This window comes from Lytechinus pictus, chromosome 3, assembly GCF_037042905.1.
Source record: "Lytechinus pictus isolate F3 Inbred chromosome 3, Lp3.0, whole genome shotgun sequence".
NCBI classification, from domain to species: Eukaryota; Metazoa; Echinodermata; class Echinoidea; order Temnopleuroida; family Toxopneustidae; genus Lytechinus; species Lytechinus pictus.
This window is the reverse complement of record NC_087247.1, coordinates 27,995,921-28,020,237: the sequence shown is the minus strand read 5'-3', so window position 1 is coordinate 28,020,237 and position 24,317 is coordinate 27,995,921. Positions and strand designations below refer to the sequence as shown.

General features: G+C 34.6%; 1 protein-coding gene across 1 annotated transcript; it reads right to left on the bottom strand.

Annotated features, from left to right (window-relative positions):
* Positions 1–626: 626 nt before the first annotated feature.
* On the bottom strand, positions 627–22,732 carry LOC129257495 (uncharacterized). Its single transcript, XM_054895830.2, has 13 exons — positions 22,263–22,732; positions 20,657–20,719; positions 20,050–20,136; positions 19,068–19,103; positions 18,155–18,200; positions 17,011–17,147; positions 16,487–16,627; positions 15,621–15,758; positions 5,503–5,598; positions 4,359–4,435; positions 3,562–3,750; positions 2,427–2,613; positions 627–1,965 (listed from the first exon to the last, which is right to left on the bottom strand). Exons 1-13 carry the CDS (start codon positions 22,308–22,310, stop codon positions 1,780–1,782), a joined length of 1,431 nt encoding a protein of 476 aa, XP_054751805.2. The 5' UTR covers positions 22,311–22,732; the 3' UTR covers positions 627–1,779.
* Between the last annotated feature and the right edge of the window lie 1,585 nt (positions 22,733–24,317).

The following is a 24,317-nucleotide window of genomic DNA, read 5'->3' as shown; positions in this document are numbered from 1 at the left end:
GGAAATAATAGTGCCTTATGAAATATTTTTAAGGCCATCACATCCCATAATATAAACTTCCGAAAATGTGCAAATAGCGCAATGATGCAAATGAAAAGAAAAAGATTGCAGATATAGGAAAAAAAAGTTGATTAATATTTAAGATTATATTGGGAGATGATGCAATTTTTTAAAATTCGAGCAAAATTAATGTTTGACATATTTATTAGATTGTTGGTTAATAAATGTGATTGAAAATATCCTATAAAAATAGATAAAACTGTAGGATACGGGAAATATTGTTGTCGTATGAACCAACATTGTGTTTCATTAACGGTAATGATTTTGATCAATGTTATCAGTAACTCATTGTACAATAAACTTGAAGTATCGGGTATAAAAGTGTATATTTTTGTACAAATCATCCCCCGCTTCCACAATGATGCCAGTATATTATGACCCATGAATTTTTTTTCACACATTCAAACATACACCATCATAACATCAGTTCTTTTGATAATCACTTCCCATTTCTCCACTTCTTAATTTCCTTTTGTCAATGCCCCCCTTCTCTCTCTCCATCAACGATGCCGCCTTTACACCTTGAAAATATTGTAAAAATAAAAACATAATCCAAATAAATCGACTTCCAATCAAATTTCTAATATTTAATTTAAATGATTTGATCATCATTCGAATGCGATATCACTGGAAAATTAATTTTCCCCCAAACAAGAATGAGAGGAATCCTCGTAAAATAATGTGCAAGGTTTTATGATATTAGAGATATTGTTTTTTTAAGGCTCACCACCAGATGCAAACAAACATGCTTAAGAGTTTTGATCAACTTGGTTTTCTTGCTTATGGCGGTATTATCATCTTAATTCCAGGAAATATACGTCTGTGAATTAAAACATGAAGACAAATCTTGACGCGACCGGATAAAAATACAGTAAAGTTACACAAATATTTAGTTTTACTTTGGGCAGCATAATTTACTTTTTTTTCCATTTTATTTTATTTTAAGTCATTTCAAATCAAGTTTAATAGTCCAGTTACTTAAAATGTTTTTTGTTTACAAATCAATATACTATAAACATGAAATGAATTTGAAATAATGTATATTACTTGATTTGAATGTTTAGCGTTGGTTTTTAAATCCAGTAGTTAGAAAAATGAAGAAATGTGTGTGGTTATTATCTTAGCTTAAGAGCAATTCCATAAAATATGTACTCCCGATCCCATGTATGCGAGACCTTCATGAAATTTTCTGTCTCTGATTTCTGGTTCTTATGACAGTCTGTAATGCTGTCAAATGACGATGACTTGGTCAGTTTATGAAATGAAGTAAAACTGAAGAAAAAAGGGAGGCTCGAATGTACAAAAAGGCTGCTTATTTTATGGAATTGCCCTTAACAAAAAAATGTACTCCCTCTGAATTTTACTAACCAACGCATAAGTTGTTAATAATATGAACCTATCAGCTGTTGGTTAAAGCAAATTTTTATGCAAAATGAATCGAGATTAATTTATCTAGCAACAGTTGTTATATTTTGAACCAACTTTTCAGCTTGGTTGAAAAATTATGAGAGTCTACAAAACCAGCATATATAAATTCTGAAATAGGCCTATTGAATGCAGGTCTCAAAGCCAATTATGCACATGACGTTTTTCGTTTTTTTTTTTTTTTTAGAAGTAAATGCAAAACTCTCCAAGAGGTTTTCCCTGTTTTACATAAAATAGATGACATTATTACAATTTTGCTAACTCAACTGACGTTTCAGACTGACGCTGCTTTTATTAGTAATTCATAAAGCCAAGTAATAAGATAAGAAATAAGACTAAATATTTTGTCCAGGTGGGTTTGATGATGTTTGCCGAGTTGAAGGTGGGGTCGGTTGGAGGAGTTTCTGTGATGGGGAAGTCGCCCGTTAGCCAAGGCGTGAAGTTCAGCCACACTGAAGCACCATTCATGACTTCTTTTAGCTATCAAATCAAACGGACATAAACAAAAACAAAATGAAGAAAGGTGAAATAAAGATAACATGAGTTATTTCTGCAAATATACATTGTAATTCTGTTAAAACCAATTTTTTCGGTCCCTTTCAAACGAACACCAATATACGAAAAAGATGGTCAGTTACAGATCAGTTTGAAGGCTTGGTTGAACATCCTTTACCCACGTCCCCAATCCGCTCTAACTTCCACTACCTATATCTATTTTGTTTTAGCTTCTGGGCAATATCTGTCTTCCTTAAAATTGTAAAAACTTAAAAAGTAAAAGTAAAAAGGGAAGAAATTAAAATAATACTTTTTGTAACCTTTTAGTGTGCGTGCATGAGATTGGTCAAAGCGGCATTGCCCTGTAAATTTATCTCTCATTATTATTTTTTTAATGAAATAATCTTTGCATTCGCTTTCAATTGTTCCATCAGCAGATAACTAACCTTCTCTTGTCGAAATCCATTATGTGGCACGCTAAACTTGTAGCCAATGGGGCACAGTTCTCGAGTGACGTCATAAGGACCCGTTGATTCGCTCACCATCCAGTCATTTGGGTCGGTTGAACTTTGACACGCGTAGCTTAAAGATTGGTCGCAATCTGCAGACGTATACCAACGAAAGTCTTCATGGCTGCCGTGTGAAATTTAAGAGAATGTATAGCAGTTCTTTTTTTCTTAACTTTCATGATCATTAAAACATTCTAATTCTGTCTCTTTTTTCTCGTTTTTTGTAGTATAGTAAAGCTCATAGTTCTGAAGAACAGTCTTTAAAATATGTATTAGTATTTTAAATTTGAAAATTGAATTTTAGATTTGAAATATTTGTAGGATATGAAAAACATATCATCTATTTCTATCTAAAGAGCCAAAATCATTTGCTAATAGTAGTGTTGGATCCTAACATAATTTTGTCGTGTGATTTTAGTTAAATAGGCCTAAGTTTCGCGGTATAGGCAAGTCGTAAAAGAAATAGGACTATCCGTTTTCAGCACGTTTCAAGAATCAGGACAATTAAATGAGTTGATATCTTCAACAGTCTATGTTTGCCCAATAGACCTACTTTTAATTTTTTTTTCAGGGGATAAAAATGAAAAAAAAACATAGAAATAAGAAGCTGCGTGAAATAAATCACTGACTGATAACAAAATACTATTATTATCCAATGTATTTTTAAAATCTTTGGATTGCGGTTAGAGAAAAAATAAAAAATAAACATCACAATCGAACCAAAATCACTCCCATAGCTTAAAATATCGTAATCTAATGTTGGATACAAGTACAATAATCTTGGATTGATTCCTTATATCATAACATTAATAACAAGAATACACTTTCTTAGTATGCGGAGTCTAATTTGACTCAGAATGGCGCAAGCTTAGAGTCAACTTTATTCCGAGTTAAAATGACTCGGATTCCAAATGAATTTGACTAGCAATGTTTGTCATCAGTTGGAAAAAAAAATCAATTCCGAGTCAAGGTGACCCTGAAACAAGTCACTTTGACCCCAAACATAGTCGACTCCCATTCATCCCGTCCGAGTCAAATTTGACTCCCCTCAAAAATAAGGATGCGGGCATACTTAAGCATCACGCAAGAATCTTCATCGAGCGGTATTGATGGTTCTCCATAGGCCCACGTATAGACCGCAGTCTTCATGAGCTGTGGGGTGACCATGTCTGTAGCTGGGAGATTGATGCGGCATTTCACCATCTCACTCAGATCGGTGATGGCACCGGTCGCAGTGGGCCCGTCGTAGATGACATTGAATCTATTGAAATAAAAAAAAATATGGCCAGTAACTTCATCAAGTAAATAAGAAAACAAGTTGCATGGCCTAGTTCATATCTTATCATATTGCATCGGTCTAGAGACGGGAGCGAGCGGCACCATGGCATTAACCGGAGAGGAGTGGAGAAATAGAGAGAGAGAGAGAGAGAGAGAGAGGGGGGGGGGGGGTTGTAATTTCAGTCGACCTAAACCAGGGAAGCGTCTCATTAAATGAGATCATTTATCTGACAAGTCCTGTTTTATCCGATAGTTACCATAGAAACAGTCATATTATCATCGTAAAATATCCTTAAAAACGGACATATTGAAGCTTCTCGACATGCACTCATCGGAGTCAAATCGCATGAATGACTAAAACACTATAGCAGAACAATATAAAATGGGGAAAATGATACTAGACGATGTTCGTTTACTCAAAATTAATTACAGAGACACGTTAATTCAGGATCATGATTCATTGGGAAATTATCAGAAAGGGAATTGAGAATGTCAGCGAAAGTGATGATTTTTATTTGGAATTTTGAACTTGAATTTTGAACTAGAAAAAGAACAATTCCAGTCAGATTGAAAACAAATTATATCACCTACACGTAATGGGTGGCATCACCGCGAAATCTCTTGCAGTTGGTTTCCGTTTTGCCACCACACTGTGGATAATTTGTGAACTATATAGACGATATAATATAAAGAAACAACGAATATTCAATATAATCAATATAATTATCCATTTAAAAGACAAGCCCACCCCGAAAAGAGTGAATTTGAATAAGAGAAAAATAAATTCATCAAAATCGGAGGTATAAGAAATTTATGATGACATTTTAAAGTTTCGCTTAAGTTATATGCGATCGTGGTTGGTACGTGAATGATGGAGTCGATGAGTTCACTTACTCGCTATATCTTTAGTATAATAGTATTTAGTAAATGAAGTATGAAATATTTTCATTTTCGCATCAATCATTATAAAGTCGAACTTAAAATGCCCTAATTTTCATGGAGGTGTGAAAGGTAGCTACACTTTTACTTGCGAGAAGTCAAATTTGACTCTAGATGGCGCCAGCTGGAAGTCAAATTGTGTCGTTTCCAGGCTAACATTACTCCGAACTAAGTGAGTTTTCAGCTAATGGCACACAATTTCGAGTCAAATTTATTTTGACTTTGAGTAACTATGATATCTTATATCACTCATTCAACTTGGAGTAAATTTGACTCCCAGCTATCGCCATTCTGATTTAAACATGACTCCACATGAATACAAAGCTAGCAGATAATTTTATTTTTTAATATATACTTCTCATAGACTATGTTTATAATGTGTAGTCTAAAATGTTTGTTTGTGTTTATGTTTTATTGGGTCAATATAGGCCACATATTCAAAGAAAATTATTGTTATAAACATTTAATATGTAGTCTGTCCCGAAAATGTAATGTAATAAGTTTACTACACCGCACACAAATAACAAACAATGGCTACTCTGACACAAATTACATACAGTTCAAACTTTTAAGATGTTTTGATATTGTTTTAAAAAAAGCCAAAAAGTAGATTAAAAATCATAAAAGGTGATGGCTAAATGTTGTACACAGTCGCTTGTTAAACCATACCAAAGCCATACATTTTGATTAAAAAAATACATTTTCATAACCTTTAGCTAACATTATTATGATGTTTTTACAATGTTTTGAGTTAGCCGGATAAGAGTGTACATATCTGAATGAATAATATTCTTACCTGATTTGATCCTGACCCGTCGCATCCCTTCACATGGATGTATTTACCTTGGTGTAATGTGTCACCTCCGCTTACTACTACTACACGCTTACCATCCTGACAAGAATCATAATGGGAATTATCATCAATCAAAATTTGAAACAAAATATAATTTCACAGAAAGTTTTCTGCTTTACACATGGCCGGACGCAGAGGGAGGGGGGGTGAAGGCGGCCGTTGCCCCGCCAAAAAAAGAAAAAAAAACCAATTCACCAAAAATGTGCACAAAATTTTTTGAATTCACCTAAGAAAGTGCAGAAAGCACCCCATGACAAGCTCGCTTATTAGTTTTTTAAAAATAAATACGCGTCTTGTCCCCCAGGAAATAATTTCTGCGTACGGCAATGGCTTTACAGAATTATACAGTCAACCCGTCTTTAGTGGCCACCTATCTATAGTGAAAACCTGTTTTTAGTGACCACAAAATGTTACTACCATCTGAAGAAATATTGTAAAACCTGTCTACAAATTAAGGCCACACTTGTTTCCAGTGCTCACCTTTTTTTCTGTTTCTCTCGATTTCAACTTTATTTCAAAGGAATGGTAAATAAGGAAATGACAGATACAAAGAATATTATGAAGGAAACAAGATATGAAGTATCAAAAAGCGATCAGTAATCACAGAAAAATAGAGAGTGGAAAAGATTTTTAGAAAATATCAAGGCTGAGAAACAAGACAAAATAATGCAGGTAAAATCATGAAAGAAAAGAAGGATGTTTCGGAAAGAGAAATAATGTTAAGGAATTCAAGGAAGAAAATGTTGAAATATTCGAATAAAAAAGAAAAATAAGCACAACATAGAACTTAATATTATATAAATTTTGTAGAGGCATATGAATTTGTTACCCCCTATTTTGTTCACCTAATATGAAGGTTTTATTCAGCTTGGGTAGGCTGTATTTGGCAGTTAATGGTACGCGTACCGCCTTGACCGAACTGTGCGAAGTCTGTGTGGTAGAGATAGGCCGGGCCGTAAACACTACTTCTTGGGGGTGCATAAATTGCCCTAATTAAGTTTATTAATTGTGACAAAATAGAATCACTGTAATTTGTTTGTGATATTGACTGTGGTACGACATAAGGATAACGGAGCAGCTTCTGTTTATGTTAAGATATATACATATAAGGAAATGTTTTCTTCTGACCAAAAAGTGAGAATAATTTTCTCTGATTCTATACTCCTTCCCGATCCCTCGATGTACTCCCGAGTTCAGGTTCAGTTGTCTTATCTTAGCGACGCGTTGTTTACTACTGCGCGCATTGTGTGTGTACGTGATTATTGCATAGAAATGTATTCGGCGTGGGTGTATACACCGTTCATGCGCTGCACGTATACGTATATGCACCGGTATGCACACATTATTCATCCCTGGATTTGGCTTCTTAAGGACGTTCCACAGTTAAAGTGAAATCCATGTCATTTTCACCAAACTTTGCACATAAATACTTTAGAACCTTAATATTCGAAATATGCAAAAATTAACATAGGTCCATGTGCTTGATTTTTTGCTATAGAGCTTCAAAGTTCACCCACATTGATGTTCTTAAGAATTGCGCATTCAAAAGAATTTGGCATTTTTAGACCGCCCAAGATTACTACAATGAGTTTAAACCTCCATTACTCAGTCAAAATACATGAAAAAGTCATCAAATTTCGCAAGAGAGTTAATAATTGTATCGTTAGAATGGAGAATCTATTAATAGTGCTATTTGTTTGCAATATTAAGTTTAACAGCACTGTCAGTTCTTAAAAATGGCGTAAAAGATAACAAAATCCCAATCTAAAAAATGTAAAATTTCAGTAACAAACTACAAACGTACAATAAATGCTGCACTTTATTCAAAATCCATGTCATTTTCACCAAAATTTGCAGAGTTGTAGAGGAAGGTATACCTAAGAGGTACAAACATTAAAAAATAGGGGTTCATGTGCTTGTTTATAAACTATCAGCATTTTTATTAGAGCAAATGTGCTTTTTAAAACACCAAAAATGGGCCGAATGCTTAGTATGTGAAGAAAATATCAAAACCACTCTACCATTTATTCAAACTCGGGGTAATATATGTGATTCTTGGCAGCACTGCAGAGTAAAGTATTTTGAAATTGCAGAGAATATTTTTTTGAATGGTCCATGAAATAATTCAATTTTTTAGCTTCATGAAATAACGCATCGGATCTGCAGTTAAAGTGCAGAAGATGAGAAAAATCAGCTCATACCCGCTGCTAATTAATCACCTGTTCATCCATTGTGACGTCAGCGCGCAGAGTGTAAACTATGCGCAGATCATAATGCGCACAAATATAACTGTGGAACGTCCTTAAAATGAGACAAGCATGATTTAACGTGAAAATTGACGGAGCTAAATATTAATCAATCAATATGAATTTTTTATGTATGAAAAGCTTACATGTTACATATCCCTGTCTGGGAACGAGGATTTCCAAATCTAACGCAAAACGCGCTGCTGCCAGGTTGAACATCGTATACCAAAATCCAATCGACCAGTTAATGGATATTGTGCATGATAAGAACAAAAAAGTTAATTGCATTGTAAAGTTTAACCTAGAAGTGACGAATGTTTTTTTTTCAAGAATGGGCATGATTTTACATGTAATGAAAAGGAAATGTTCTCTTCTTCTTATATCTAGGACGAGGATAATGTACCCCCTTTCAATTTTTGATAGGAGAGGAAAGAGTATAAAGAGTTGATAGGCATACTAAAATAGACAATCGTGCGCAGTGCGACTAATCAATATTAACGTAGATTATGCGTGATAAATACAAAAAAAGTTCATTGGATTGTAAAGTTTGACCTAAAAAACACGGCGGTTTTTTTCAACCAATTAGGTTGAACCTTATATCACAAGAAAGAGTTACAACCTGTCTATCTGATAGTCTTTGAACTGAGACATTTTGATACGAAAGTCAGACGCTGTAAGAGAAGATCGAGCCCAAAACAGTGCAAAAAGTGCTTCTCTCACACAAAAACACGAGAAACTGTGTATTTTCAGTAAAAAAAACACGGTTGTTTTTTTAATCAGAATATAAAATGACAGATATCATGAGATGAAGAACAAGTCTAAGATTAAGAAACCGTTTGAACCCGTGAAAAATCTCGAGCGGTTTTTGAGATATGAGTTAAAAGAGCCGAAAATGGGTCTATTTTGTCAAGTTTTTGACGCCGGAATAGGGGATTTGCCACGGTGCGCGTAGTCCGGCAGCCCAGGAGGTTTATTCAACCGAAAGCCGGACAAGCAAATGACCCCATAGCTGGATGGCATGGACCCTGAAGTTTACAAAAATGCATTGCTGCCGGGTTCTATCCGTGGTCTTCCCTCCGAAATGACGTAATATATGACGTCACTACAAAATGGCCCTATTTCACAATTTTTTAGACATTCTACACATAGCATGAAGTCAAGGGAAAATATCTCAGTCAAACCATACTTGTTTTGTATGGAACTTTCAAAATATATTGTTCAAATAGTGCACAAGAGATATGCAAAATTTCACGAACAGAAATTATTGTTTACATATGCAAATTACGTAATGAAATTTGCATATCATTAGTTTGGGAGATTTCTTGCATCAAAAATTGTCGAAAATCGATTCAGAATTTTTTTTTCTTTGTTAGTGTACTTAATTTGATATATTTCCTCTCAATCATAATATCATTCTCTTTATCTATATCTCTACTTTTAGAAAATATATGTCAATAATTGGAAATGACATTATAGACTGTGATTTCAGCCCCCTTTTTAATATCATGCGCAGATAAAAATCGTGCGTTTTTGGCCTATTTTTACCATATAGCTGAGGTGTGCGAACGATATGCCTACTTTATTGATGTTTCCTGCACTTTTCATGATATTAAATCTTCCAAACAACATATTTTCATCTTCATTATGTCTCTGCTGATAAATAAATGATTTCAGCACAGATTGATTGCCCACTGGGCAGTCTATAGGCTACGTTTTCAGCCTAGTTTTCAACAACGAACATATACCATGTATGACTGCATCGTTGTAGTCGAGTCGGATAAGGGGGTTCCTGTGTACCATCATAATATATATTTTTCACTCAACGTTTTTGTATTTGCCTGAAGTGTCTAGTTAATGAATCTTGATGTTCCCTTTGCAAAATCGTGTCCAACGGGGTTCAAAATTGATTTCTTTGGCGGCCCTCTTTGACTTTTTTTAATGAAAATCAATTATTTTCATATTTTATTGCACAGAGTGTGACAATGGGACAATCTTAAATGAATACGCATTTCACTATGATTTGAATAGTAGAAATCGGTTAAAATGTTTTCTGAATAGTCCGGTTAATATATTTAAAAAAAACACAAGAATTCATGAAAAAAAAATGAACCAAAATAATCATGTGCATTGACATCTATCTGTTTTATCTTGCATCGCCTTTGTTGATGTGCCTAACATGCAGAAATGCATGTAACGTGGTATAGCGATCGATAGAAAGGTATGTATTACTTGTATCATGTGTATGAGGGTAAAAGCAACTTTTATAATAATGAAATCTCTTGGAAAAGATAGAGGATCAAGGCATTGCTCTGCATTTTCATTTTGCATGCAATTACTCTCGGGCACCTTAAAGCATAGTCCCACAAGAACCAGTAGAAGGTTACATACCACACCCTTATCCGTAGCTTGACTATTATGATATCGTGCTTTGCCCCCAATGTGGCAAAATTTTGTTTTGGGTATGTAGTTTTTCCTTTAAATCACTTAAAGGCAAAAGAGTAGGCTTTTCTCTATCAGCTACATATAAAGAAGTTAGGGCATAGCAAAGCCTACCCCTCAGGGGGCTGCCAAAGTCACCCAATTCCTTTTTTCGTATTTTGCCAATTTCTCGGAAAATTCGTCATTTTGGAGAACCATTGAGGCAAAAGGTGTTTCTGCCTTGCAGTAAAGCCCTTGTTTTTGTTTTGTAAGCACATAAAGATGATAAAGTATGATCTTCTTTATCAGTTACATATAAAGATGTGGTAGCACACTGAAGCCTTCTCCCTTCAGGGGCTGCCGAACTCTTCCAACTTTTAAGTCTATTTCCCTCTTTATTGAAAAAATGGCAGTGTTTGAGCCCCCATTCAGGCAAAAGGGCATTTTTGCTATCTAGTAAAGCTAGTTTTGATTTTGGAAACCACTTGGAAATAAAAGAATAGGCTTTTTTCTATCAGCTACATGTAAAAAGAGTGCTGGCATATCGACTTCTACCTTCTTCAGAGGCTCCAAGTTTGGCAGATTTTCCCATATATTGGAAAAAATATGGAAAAGGGGTGGGTGACTTTGGGAACCCCCAGAGGGGATAGGTTTTGCTGTGCAACCACTTATTAGCAGCAGATAGATGAAAGTCTACTCATTTAATTCTACGTAGTTTCAAAAGAATAAAACTGGCTTTACTATATTTCAGAAACATTTTTTTGCCTCAATGGGGGCTCGAAAATAGCATATTTTCCCATAAATAGGTAATATATGGAAAAGGGGTGGGGGATTTGGCGACCCCCTAAGGGGGGGGGGGTATGTTCTAATATGCCAACACTTCTTTATATGTAGCAGATAGAGGAAACTCTACTCTATCGTCTCCATATAGTTTAAAAACAATAAAAATTGGCCTTACTACATAGCAGCAACACCTTTTGCCTCAATGGGGGCTCGAAAATAGCATTTTCCCATAAATAGGTAAAATATGGAAAAGGAGTGCTGGCATATTAAAGCATACCCCCTAAGGGGGTATGCTTTAATATGCCAGCACTTCTTTATATGTAGCAGATAGAGGAAACTCGACTCTTTTGTATCCACATAGTTTAAAAGCAATAAAAGTGGTTTTACTTCATAGCAGAAACACCTTTTGCCTCAATGGAGGCTCGAAAATAGCACATTTTCCCATAAATTGGTGAAATATGGAAAAGGGGTAGGTGATTTCGACGACCCCTTTAGGGGGTATGCTTTAATATGCCAGCACTTATTTATATGTAGCAGATAGAAGAAACTCGACTCTTTCGTATCCGCAGTTGAAAAGCAATAAAAGTGGTTTTACTTCATGGCAGAAACACATTTTGCCTCAATGGGGGCTCGAAAATAGCATTATTTTCCTATAAATTTGCAAAATACGTAAAAGGGGCGGGTAACTTCGGCAGTCCCCAGAGGGGGTAGGCTTTGCTGTACCAGCATGTCTTAATATGTAGCAGATAGAGGAAACTCTACTCTTTCGTCTCCATATAGTTTAAAAACAATAAAGGTGGCTTTACTACATAGCAGCAACACTTTTTGCCTCAATGGGGGCTCGAAAATAGCACATTTCCCCATAAATAGGTGAAATATGAAAAAGGGTGGGTGATTTCGACGCCCCCTTAAGGGGGTATGCTTCAATATGCCAGCACTTCTTTATATGTAGCAGATAGAAGAAACTCGACTCTTTCGTATCCACATAGTTTAAAATCAATAAAAGTGGCTTTACTCCATAGCAGAAGCACTTTTTGCCTCAATGGAGGCTCGAAAATAGCACATTTCCCCATTATTGGGCAAAATACGCTAAAGGGGCGGGTAACTTCAGCAGTCCCCAGAGGGGGTAGGCTTTGCTGTACCAGCACTCCTTTATATGTAGCAGATAGAGGACAATCTACTCTTTCGTCTCCATATAGTTTAAAAACAATAGAGGTAGTCTTTCTACATAGCAGCAACACTTTTTGCCTCAATGGGGGCTTGAAAATAGCACATTTTCCCATTAATGGGCAAAATACGCTAAAGGGGTGGGTAACTTCAGCAGTCCCCAGAGGGGGTAGGCTTTACTGCACCAGCACTCCTTTATATGTAGCAGATAGAAGAAACTCTACTCTTTTGTATACATATAGTTTAAAAACAATAGAGGTAGTCTTTTTACATAGCAGCAACACTTTTTGCCTCAATGGGGGCTTGAAAATAGCACATTTTCCCATTAATGGGCAAAATACGCTAAAGGGGCGGGTAACTTCAGCAGTCCCCAGAGGGGGTAGGCTTTGCTGTACCAGCACTCCTTTATATGTAGCAGATAGAGGAAACTCTACTCTTTCGTCTCCATATAGTTTAAAAACAATAAAGGTAGCCTTACTACATAGCAGCAACACTTTTTGCCTCAATGGGGGCTCGAAAATAGCACATTTTAATAGGTGAAATATGAAAAAGGGCTGGGTGATTTCGACGCTCCATTAAGGGGGTATGCTTCAATATGCTAGCACTTTTTATATGTAGCAGATAGAGGAAAGTCTACTCTTTTATCTCCATGTAGTTTCAAAAGAATGAAAGTGGCTTTATTCCATATCAGAAACGTTTTTGCCTCAATCGGGGCTCCAAATTAGGATATTTTCCCATAAATAGATAAAATACGTAAAAAGAATGGGTAACTTTGGCAGTCCCCAGAGGGGATAGGCTTTGCTGTACTAGCACTTCTTTATATGTAGCAGATAGAGAAAACTCTACTCTTTTATCCCTAAGTGGTAAACAACAATAAAAGTGACTTTACCGCAAAGCAGAAAGTCTTTTCCCTTCAATGGGGCTCCAAAAATGTCTAATTTTCCAAGAAATTGGCAAAGTACGAAAAAGGATGGGGGACTCCGGCAGTCTCATAAAGGGGGAGGGGGTAGGCTTTGCTGCGCCCTCATTTCTTTATGGTGTATCTAATATAGAAAAAAAATATATACTGTTACAGAAGTTGCTTTTTGGTGTCATTTTATCGCAATATCGAGTAATATATGGTATTTGCCCTTTAACTAAGCAAATTAAGACATACATACTGTCATAAAGCGTTTCAGTATTATCGGTAGATTATATCCTCTTTCGTGTCAAATGCTGATATTGTGCAATAGTTGTTGATGTTAATGATTGAACAGATAGATATCAATGCACATGCAAATTTTTGACCCAAATCGTAGCAATTTCGGGATACATTTTATTTCAAAATATATTAGCTGTCCAGAAAACGAATTCAATCGATTTCTATTATCCGAATCATAGTGAAATGCGTATTCATTTAAGATTGTCCCATTGTCACACTCTGTGCAAAAAATATGAAAATAATTACTTTTCATAAAAAAAAATCAAAGAGGGCCGCCAAAGATATCCATTTTGAACCCCGTTGGACACGATTTTGCAAAGGGAACATCAAGATTCATTAACTAGACACTTCAGGCAAATACAAAAACGTTGAGTAAAAAATATATATTATGATGGTGCAAAGGAACTCCCATATCCGACTCGACTACAATAATGCAGTCATACATGGTATAGGTTCATTGTTGAAAACTAGGCTGAAAACGAAGCCTATAGATTGCCCAGTGGGCAATCAATCTTTGCTGAAATCATTTATTTATCAGCAGAGACATAATGGAGATGAAAATATGTTGTTTGGAAGATTTAATATCATGAAAAATGCAGGAAACATCAATAAAGTAGGCATATCGTTCGCACACCTCAGCTATATGGTAAAAATAGGCCAAAAACGCACGATTTTTATGTGCGCATGATATTGAAAAGGGGGCTGAAATCACAGTCTATAATGTCATTTCCAATTATTGACATATATTTTCTAAAAGTAGAGATATAGATGAAAAGAATGATATTATGCTTGAGAGGAAATATATTAAATAAAGTACACTAAAAAAGAAAAAAAAAATCTGAATCGATTTTCGACAATTTTTGATGCAAGAAATCTCCCAAACTAATGATATGCAAATTTCATTACGTAATTTGCATATGTAAACAATAATTTCTGTTCGTGAAATTTTGCATATCTCTTGTGCACTATTTGAACAATATATTTTGAAAGTTTCATACAAAACAAGCATGGTTTGACTGAGATATTTTCCCTTGACTTCGTGCTATGTGTAGAATGTCTAAAAAATGGTGAAATATGGCCATTTTGTAGTGACGTTATATATTACGTCATTTCGGAGGGAAGACCACGGATAGAACCCGGCAGCAATGCATTTTTGTAAACTTCAGGGTCCATGCCATCCAGCTATGGGGTCATTTGCTTGTCCGGCTTTCGGTTGAATAAATCTCCTGGGCTGCCGGACTATAAGTGAACACAACAAATTCATATGGGGTAATCGATTAGTTATTATTGTAAAAAGATAAATGAATACAATGGTTATAATGGTTATAATGATTTAAGCATTATGAAAAACGTGACAGTTTCCAAAATTGATTTTAACCTAATCAAATTAAAGGACAAGTCCACCCCAACAAAAACTTGATTTGAATAAAAAGAGAAAAATTCAACGAGCATAACACTGAAAATTTCATCAAAATCGGATGTAAAATAAGAAAGTTATGACATTTTAAAGTTTCGCTTCATTTCACAAAACAGTTATATGCGCATCCCGGTTGGTATGCAAATGAAGGAACCGATGACATCACTCACTCACTATTTCTTTTGTATTTTATTATATGAAATATGAAATATTTTGATTTTCTCGTCATTGTCATGTGAAATGAAGTTTCATTCCTCCCTGAACACGTAGAATTCCATTATTTTAACATTTTGTGGTTCAGGCAATGAGGTCCTATAATCGTCAAATTCATAAAAATTGAAATATTGTATTATTCAAACAATAAAAAACAAAAGAAATAGTGAGTGAGTGACATCATCGACTCTCTAATTTGGATGTAACTGGCTCGTTCATATAACTATTTTGTTAAAAATAAGCGAAACTTTGAAATGTCATAACTTTCTTATTTTACATCAGATTTTGATGAAATTTTTAGCATTGTGCTTATCTGATTTTTCTCTATTGATTCAAACCAACATTTTTCTGAGGTGGACTTGACCTTTAAGTACATTTTCCCTCATGTACTTTCAGAGATTGCTACACGGCTCCGGTTCCCACTTTTGGTGCTCTATCTTTGGTAATGTTTTTATCCCTATTACCAGGTCCATCGGAGAGGACCTTAAGCCGTCTTCATCTGATTGCTTGCTTTAAAAAAAATAAATGCTTTCTTAGCAATCAGGTTAAAAAACACACCTGCACCTACTCCCCTCCCCAAAGCTTTGCATGGCCATTCATGGAATGCTCTTATTACCTCTCTCATCCGTCTGAGTGTTGGCCAAACTCCGTTGTAAGTATTTCTCAGGTCAGCAGGACTCAGGATGGCATCATGGCCAAAATAACGTTCCATTGGACCATTGACTTCAGCATCATTTCCCTGGTCATATTTTTCCTTTATCAGCAAGATAAATAATAATAATAATAAAACCCTAAGATGGTGGAATTACAGTTCTACCAGAGAAAAGGTCAATTGAACTTCACTCATTCTTTTATGCAGAGAACTATGCAATTTATCAAATGATATATTAAACTTTTATTTCCGATGATTCAAATTTGACTAATAATGTTGGCAGCTGGGAGTCAACTCTATTTCGAGTCAAAGTGACTAGCTCCTGAGTTACATTGACTCTGAAATTAGTGTATTTTCAGCTGATGTCAATTACTTCAGGGTCAAATTCTTTCGGAAACTGGTCACTTTGACTATGAATAGATTTTACTCGTAATTGGCTCAAAAATTCAAAATTTACTCTAGAGAAATAAGAGTGTATATATTCATTCCACAATGGATGATTACATTACACCCTTGGAAATGAGAAAGACTAAATACGTATCATACATTCAGTTATGTCATCAAGATGTCACAAGCATTTGTCTTGTAAGAGAGAGAAGCTGAGAGACACTTTTTTCTGATTACCCCATCTCGTTTGAACAAGTCTTATTTCAGGAAAATGCGTTTCAATTTCTTAAATCATCATGTTATCGAAAATACAACTTTGTTCTTTGCATTGATTGTTAGTATATGTACTCTATTTATTATACTTTGCTAATTTGCTAATTTTTTTATATAGAAAAAGTTGTAGAAATCAATAAAATAAAATGAATTGATATCTATTGTCTTACATTGATATAGATTTGAATGAACTCATTCTCATTTCCAGGTTCTTGCATCCACTGGCCAATGTCTGCTATGACGTCAGAAAAGAGAACGTTGAACTCTCCGCAGCCAATGGCAAGCGGTGTTCCTAAATGAGCAATCCGCATCTAAGATGTAAGAAAGAAAATGAAGTGCGAAGATAAGTCACAAAATTGTTTTTTTTACAAAGTTATTATGTATTTAACTTTCAATCGATTTTGATTTATTGAATGGTCTGTCAATCATCATGTTCTGTCATTATTATACAGGGGCCGCGGAACGGTTTTGAAGGGGGGGGGGGGGTGACCATGCAAAAATTACAATCAGATGATAATGTTGACGTTTTTGTGCATGGTTTTGGAATTTAAAAAAAAATGTGGGAGGGGGCTGAAGCCCACCAAGCCCTCGCCCCTGTTGTAATGATCAATCTTTGTAAAAAAAAAATCCAAACCTGCAATAAGCACGCATGGTTGCAATAAAAGAAGATTAAATTAAATTTGTTCTTATATACCTCTCCATCGCAGTACCAGTTGTCTATTTCAACAGCTCTAACTCCCATGTTCAGCATGTCGATGATACTGAATTCATGATTGGCCAATCCCAAGCATACATTATCATATGGAGGCGGCCATTGACATGTATCATTGGCTAAAAGAAAAAAAAATCATGTTTGTTTGATTACTTTTTTATGTTATGCGTTGTTTTTGTTTGTCTTTAGAATATTATATAGGCTATAAAGTATTACATCAATTTCCTAGCATTTTTGTTCTGATGCACGAAAAAAACAGAGGTAAAATAGTGAAATTATGAACATTTATTTTGTCGGGGCAGAAAAAATAGGGTTTTATAATTCCAAGTGCTAAAAATTTCCAACAAATCCATTTGAAAATTAAAACTGGTAAAGAGTGAGAACAAACCCGACAAAAACTTATCGTACATTAGCAACTTTCAACTTTTTAAAACATATACCCTTGTGAGTAAAAAAAAATTCATTTCAAAACACCTTTTCAGTAATTTACATTATAACTGATTAATAAATACTTTTTTAGTATCAATTCTCAAGTTAATTTTATTGAAAAGAGATTTGCAGGTATGTTTACTAACTCATGATCAGTGGCGTCTGAGGTTCATTCAATTCAGGCATGCCTTACTTTTGCGCAAATCAAAATTTACATCACTGCATACCTACTGATTATCCAAGTGTGAAGACATATATAAATATGGTATCAAATTATTTGCGGGTAGATACTCTTTCCAGCCATACGTAATAGTTATGCGTTCATGACATATTTTTTTCTTAAATTGGGGATTTGTGAGGTGTTAAGTTTTTTTACTCACACGGTATTTGGATTGCGTATTATGAAATTTTCTAGTTGCCAAAATTATGGGGGGGGGGATTCGATTTATCGCCCCCCCCCCCCATCGATGCCTCTGACGACAGAAGTTATCACACAAGTTGGATACAATTTTCGAAGAATGTGTACGATTATTAGATTTCTTCTTTTATATTTCAAATATAATCTTGTAAATTATTGGTTTGGTTTTGTACCAGAGGCAATATATATATATATATATATATATATATATCTACAAGGGGGATTGTTAAAATCTATGTTGATAATCTAGTTGATACAAATAAAATCATTTAAACATACCTCCATAAGCGAGTCCATAAGCTCGATTGTTGTATGCATTGTGAGCCTATGTGTGCAGATGAAAACAACGTATAATGATCATTATTGAATATTTACATTTATAGTGTTCTAATATACAAAACATTGGACCATAAAATAATGTTTACAGGCATATAAAGAAATTTAAGTTCCAAAGGCTTTCAATATGTTCAAATAGATTATAAAATAAAAGATAAGTCAGTGACAAAATAATTCTTGGCAATACCCCTTCAAATTCACAATTAATTACTAAGATGTCAGCCTGCTGCTAAATTCACTCCATCCCACGAATACTTAATTTTGTGAATTTACAATGATTATTAAATAGACCTTACCAATATAATGTAATTATCATAACAATTGAATTTAATATTCAGCACATTCTCCATGTTCACAAACAGTCCGTGTTTAAATTGTATAGCCTTTAAATATAATTCTTCATTATGAGTTCAAGAAAAAGACATTCTCAAATAAATTCGATGCCCTGAAAAATGTTTCACATTGAAGAAACTTTAATTTGTAAATTACGCCATGACAACAACGACGCTATAATTAAAATACAGAAAATCAACGGTAATGAATACAAAACAGCCTCATTTCAATTTAGAACCAATTGTCATAATGTTCGTTAAATTCAAAGATTGAATTCAAATGCTTCTGCTAAATAAAATGTGATTCACAATGGAGTCAGCTATATGCTGAGTCAACACTGTTCAGAATCGAAGTGACTATATCCGTTACTACTACTTGGTAATGAATTGATTCTCAGTCGATGCCACATACTGCCTAGTCAAATTGATCTTGATTCGGAGTCACTTTGACTCGGAATACCTTTGACTCCCAGTTGACGATATTCCGAGTCAGATTGACTCTATAGACATAACTTTGTACTTACATCGAAGATTTGCATCCGGTCTACTGGAATATCAATCTAAAAACACACACAAGATACAAGCAAACAAGAAGGATGTAAATATGAGGTTTGGAAAATACCCCCCCCCCGCCAAAAATAAATCACTTAACATGGATTGTCTTTCTTTTATATATATAGTTCCCGTCCTATGAAAAAAAAAACTTTGAATATCAATGCTAAATACCAGGAAAAACCTTCATTTTATTATCTGTAATGGTATTTTCATATTCCAGTTGATTGCATAGTTGCCTTGCCAAGTTTTACTATTTAATTTGTGTTGGGCTACATGGAGAACTAGAAGTAATTATATTATATGCTTAAAAAACCCCTCTATATAGATGATAATGAATAATAGCTATCGTAAACACTTCAAGCAAATACCATTTTAATGATAGAGTGTAGAACATTATCATGAGTATAGTAAAATGGACAAACTATATTTAAATTTGGCTGAATGAAATTGTGCAGAATGATTAGTTTTCATATAATTTTTCGTATCTCAATGTTTTCGGTGGTTCTGGCTTCATTGAGCTATTCACACAGTGGCGAATAATGAGTCAAAGATTTCGAGGGGGCGGGGGTGGCATGGCGTATCGGGTAAAATTTGTCAAAAGTTTCTAGCGAACAAAATGTTTAAACTTATAATACATACATTTAGTTTTGTGATAGATTTTGACATAGAATTAAAAAATAATATCACATGGCAGCTTTTTTCCTTCCCTTTTTTCCCTTTTCTTCCTTTCTTCTCGGTCGTGAAATTTTTTGGGGTCCATAACCCCCACCCTCCCATTTGTACGCCAGAGTATTCATCCATTATTGTTTACCTCGATCATTATAAAAGTTTCATCGTTTTTCTATCACAATCATTGTACGGAGTATAAAATCATTTTTCTTTAAAACTTTGATTATTCAATAAAGGACCCTATGTACAATGGGGGAAAAGAAAACGAAAACAAAATCTCACCTGGATTTCTCGCTGAGTTTTAAGAGCAAACTGCATCCACGGGTCGATCTCAAGAGTTCCTTTCTTACAACGTCCATATCCATCACACTTCATCAAATAAAAAAATAGTCATAGATAATCATTATAACAATAATAGCTGGACTTATTATAGCGCTTTTTGCCTGAGGATACAAAGCGCTTTCTTTTATTACCCCTGCTTTAACTCGAGCTACCATCACCGGTGCTCAGTGCATTCAAGGAATTAATCCTACTGGGTAACCATTCACCTCACCTGGGTCGAATGCAGCACAATGTGGATAAATTTCTTGCTGAAGGAAAACACAAGAAATGGCTAGGATTCAAACCCATACACGACCCTCGATCTGACAACTGGCGAGAGTCAGAACCACTAGACCACGACGCGTCTACAATTAAAATCAAGGACAGCGCCAAGTTATTTTGAGGGGGGGGGGGGGCAAGACGAAGTATATGTATTTTTTTCAATCAAATTACAGGGGTTATAAAGAGTTAAACAACCTTTGCATCCCTGTTATGCCCTTATTTCTTCTCTTAGCAAGAGCCCCCAGCCCCAAGGCTTAGTAGCCCATGAATAAGTTAAGATTCTTACCTCACACACGACGTCCGCGCTAAGTCCAATGCACTCCGCTCCATGGGTTACACCGACCAGAACCTTGAAAACATCAAAATGTATGTTAATTTAGTAATAATATATAATATAGGTCTATTAAATGGCATAAAAAGGTTATAAAAAATGCACATGTTTCCACCAATTATAAAATTCATATTGTCAATGAACAATATAAAGATTTAAAAGGGGAGACATGTCAAGCACTGTCACTGAATTTCATTTAAAAAATGTCAGGCTCACTTTGAAAAACATTGAGTTGTGTCTTAACAAATTTCATCTTCAGAGGCTTAATTATATCATCACCATTATCTTTGCAATTTTGTTTAGCCTAACATTTGGTTTTGTTGTATTGTAAGAGGGGGAATTATTCCTATACGTTTCTTTAATTGTATTATTTACTTAGAATTGTAATTACCATTTTTAAGTTGATACGTAACACTCGCTGGGGGGGGGGGGCAAAACAAAAAAAGGGCACTTTGATGTCGAAATTGTAATTTTGGTGCAAACGAATATTTTCACCATGAGATTATCATGTGCGTAAAGTAAAAGTAATTAAGTTGATCAAAGCCTTTTTGAAGTGATTTCTGATTTAGTTAGGCTTTTATTTCGGTTTTGAAAAATTTTAAAATCTGAAGTTGTTAATCTCGCTTTTTTTTAAATGGCATCCTTGTGAGATGTTGCGAGCGCGAATCGCCAGCTCAAACTTTTGGACATTTCATGTAATAAGACATGAAAATTAAACCTTCCAAGAAGTTTTGTAATCATGAAAAAGATGTGTATCTAACTATGCCTGTTAATGACTACATTTAGTGACTCATGAATATGATACATATCTCACCATCGAATAATGTGAGCGCGAAGTGCGAGCTAAAAATTTGTGGTATTCCAACCCGAAAACTGAACATTCTAAGCATTTTTGTAATCAGGAATAGGATGAGTACCTTACTTAACAATAATTGATGCAAGCGGAAATGCGAGCCAAGAAATCGTGATATTCCAACCTGAAAGCTGGACATTCTCAGCATTATTGTAACCATGGACAGGATGAGTACCTAAACAATAACTGATGCGAACCAAAAAAAAAAGGTGATTTTCCAACCTAAATAAGTGTATGATGTTTTACATCTAACATTTTGAAAAGGGGCACATTTCATTTTGAAAAAAGGGCATTTTCCATTTCTAAAAAAAGGAAATTTTCCTGCTGAAAACTTGGGGGGGGGGGGGGGGGCAAGTGCCCTCTTCCCCCCGGTTTCGCCGCTCCTGAATGGTTGTATACTTTAACTCGACAAATTCTGCAATTTAGCTTTTGGTTGCAACAATGATTTGGAAGAATAATCGTACTATCCGTAGAATGGTTTTTGATACAGGGTGCGGAATATCTAATCAATAAACGCAGTCTCATAAATTGAGTCCATTGGTCGAATGCCTTTGTCATAAAACATCTTTAATTACAGACATTATGATGCAATACTAGATTAACCGTTGACTAGCGTCATCATCATCATCATCATCATCGTCATCGACGTATAGACAGACGGTCTCACAATGTGAATTCTTATTTTTTCGATTGCTCTTGAAAACTTACCTGTATGAGGCTTAGAGTAGAAAACAAAGGTAACAATTTGATCTCCATAATTCAAATTTCTATACCTTCTCAACAATAATCCAGTTTGAACTTTCAAAGCAATTTGAATTTCACACAGGCCAATTTTCCGTCGAAGTGTCAGTAAATGAAAACGATTATCATCTGAAAATTATCAGAGACTGATTGAGCAAATAAATTAATGATGAAAAAAAAATCGATGACCGCTGAATGGTGTTAACACAGACAAGCCAATTTTCATGCAATTAAAATGTCGATTTCTCGCGTGGCACTTGCTGTTCCATTTTAATTCCTAAACTTCCGATACATCTATAATTTGATATTTTGATGAACATGTCAAAATTCCTCTAAAAATAATATCCAGGGTTTTAATGATCGCAAGTAATTCATGTAGACTAACGTGTCAAGCGTTTGTTATACATGTATATACGTGAAATATTGTACATTCAGGTAAAAATGTCCTTAAATATTTTATCAGTAGTTTTAGTTATTTGCATATCCACGATTAAACATTTCTTATCATTCAATTAAAGTTCCCTCGAATATGTTAGATTTTATAAACAGCCCTAATTTAATAAAGTTTGGAATGGAAAGAACATCAATCAACACTTTAGGTGGGATGATCATTGATAGGAAAAATAAATGAAAGTAAGAAAAATAGTTTTAACTATTGTATGGATCGATAATCATCAGCGCATTTTTCATTTCAGAGTTTTATTTTTTAAAACAAAATAATGTTCATCCCGTTCATGTTGCTGTTGTATCACTGCAGCGTGGGTGTATATCTAAAGTTAATATCACTGATTATTTTGCTTCGTCACATGAAAACTGATAAAAAATTATAATCACAAATTTATTTAATTGTTGTTCAATTGAATTACGAGAAAGTGTACGCTATCACGGACAATCAAGATAGTACAATTAATTTAAAAAAATGTATAGAAACTTTGTTTAAAATCCTTTGAAAATGTATGAAAGATGAGGCCTAGTGAGGATTTTCCCTTTAAGACGGATTATTGGTGGCAATTAGTGAGGCAATTAATATGTTTGATTTTATTCAGGAATACGCCCTTTGGTCTAATTTTTCCCAGTGCGGATCTTAATTGCTTAAATTAAAGGCAAAGATCATATTGACTTAAGGGCTTTGTAAATTAGGCATATTTACAAATCACAGTTAGAGGATTATCATAATGATCATCATTATTAACGTTATTATCATTATCATCATCATCATCATCATTATTACTATTATTAGTAGTAGTATAGTAGTAGTATAGTAGTAGTAGTAGTAGTAGTAGTAGTAGTAGTATAAGTAGTATTAGTAGTAGCAGTAGCAGCATCAGTAGTAGTAGTAGTAGTAGTAGTAGTAGTAGTAGTAGTAGTAGTAGTAGTAGTATGTAGTAGTGGTGGTCATTTTCGTTGCTGGAACAATATTCCAATAATACACATTATCATTATATTTGACCTTTTTAAAAAAATTTTGGGGGGACCATTGCCCCATTCCCCCATCTGGACACCGTTGTTCTCTATTAAGAATTACTCGCACGGGATACCTTTAGAAATTTTTTTTTCTATAAACCGCGTGCGTGCAATTCTTACTAATGCCTTCTATAATGTATATTATATGTTTTTATAATAATGTATAAGAAATGCATAGATCCTTATTTTCTACAACCCATCATCTCAAATCCAAGGAACGGTCAATAGAACAAGTTATTAAATATCAGTAATTTTGGCAAATTTGCAAGTAGCTAAAATAAACGACTGGTCAAGTGATGTATATTTTTCAGCCAGTCATTTTTAACTACGATCCTTATCACCATTTCATAATGAGATATATAACAGAAAAAATAGTACGATTAAATCAAAAGCTTGTGAAATGTGACACTGATGGTATGTGGTATTGATTGTGTTTGTTTATCGATTTTAATGTGATAAATTCCTCTGATGAGGAAAATATATAAGATATAAAGATCGTGATCATATAAGACAATGAAAATGATAGTGATGATGATGATGATGCTGATGATGATGGTG

Coding starts and splice junctions, on each gene's coding strand:
- LOC129257495 (XM_054895830.2), bottom strand. CDS start 22,310: ATGGAGATCAAATTGTTACCTTTGTTTTCTACTCTAAGCCTCATACAG. Junction 18,201..19,067: donor ACCGGATGCAAATCTTCGAT/GTAAGTACAAAG, acceptor CTGCACACATAG/GCTCACAATGCATACAACAA. Junction 1,966..2,426: donor ATGGATTTCGACAAGAGAAG/GTTAGTTATCTG, acceptor TTGATTTGATAG/CTAAAAGAAGTCATGAATGG.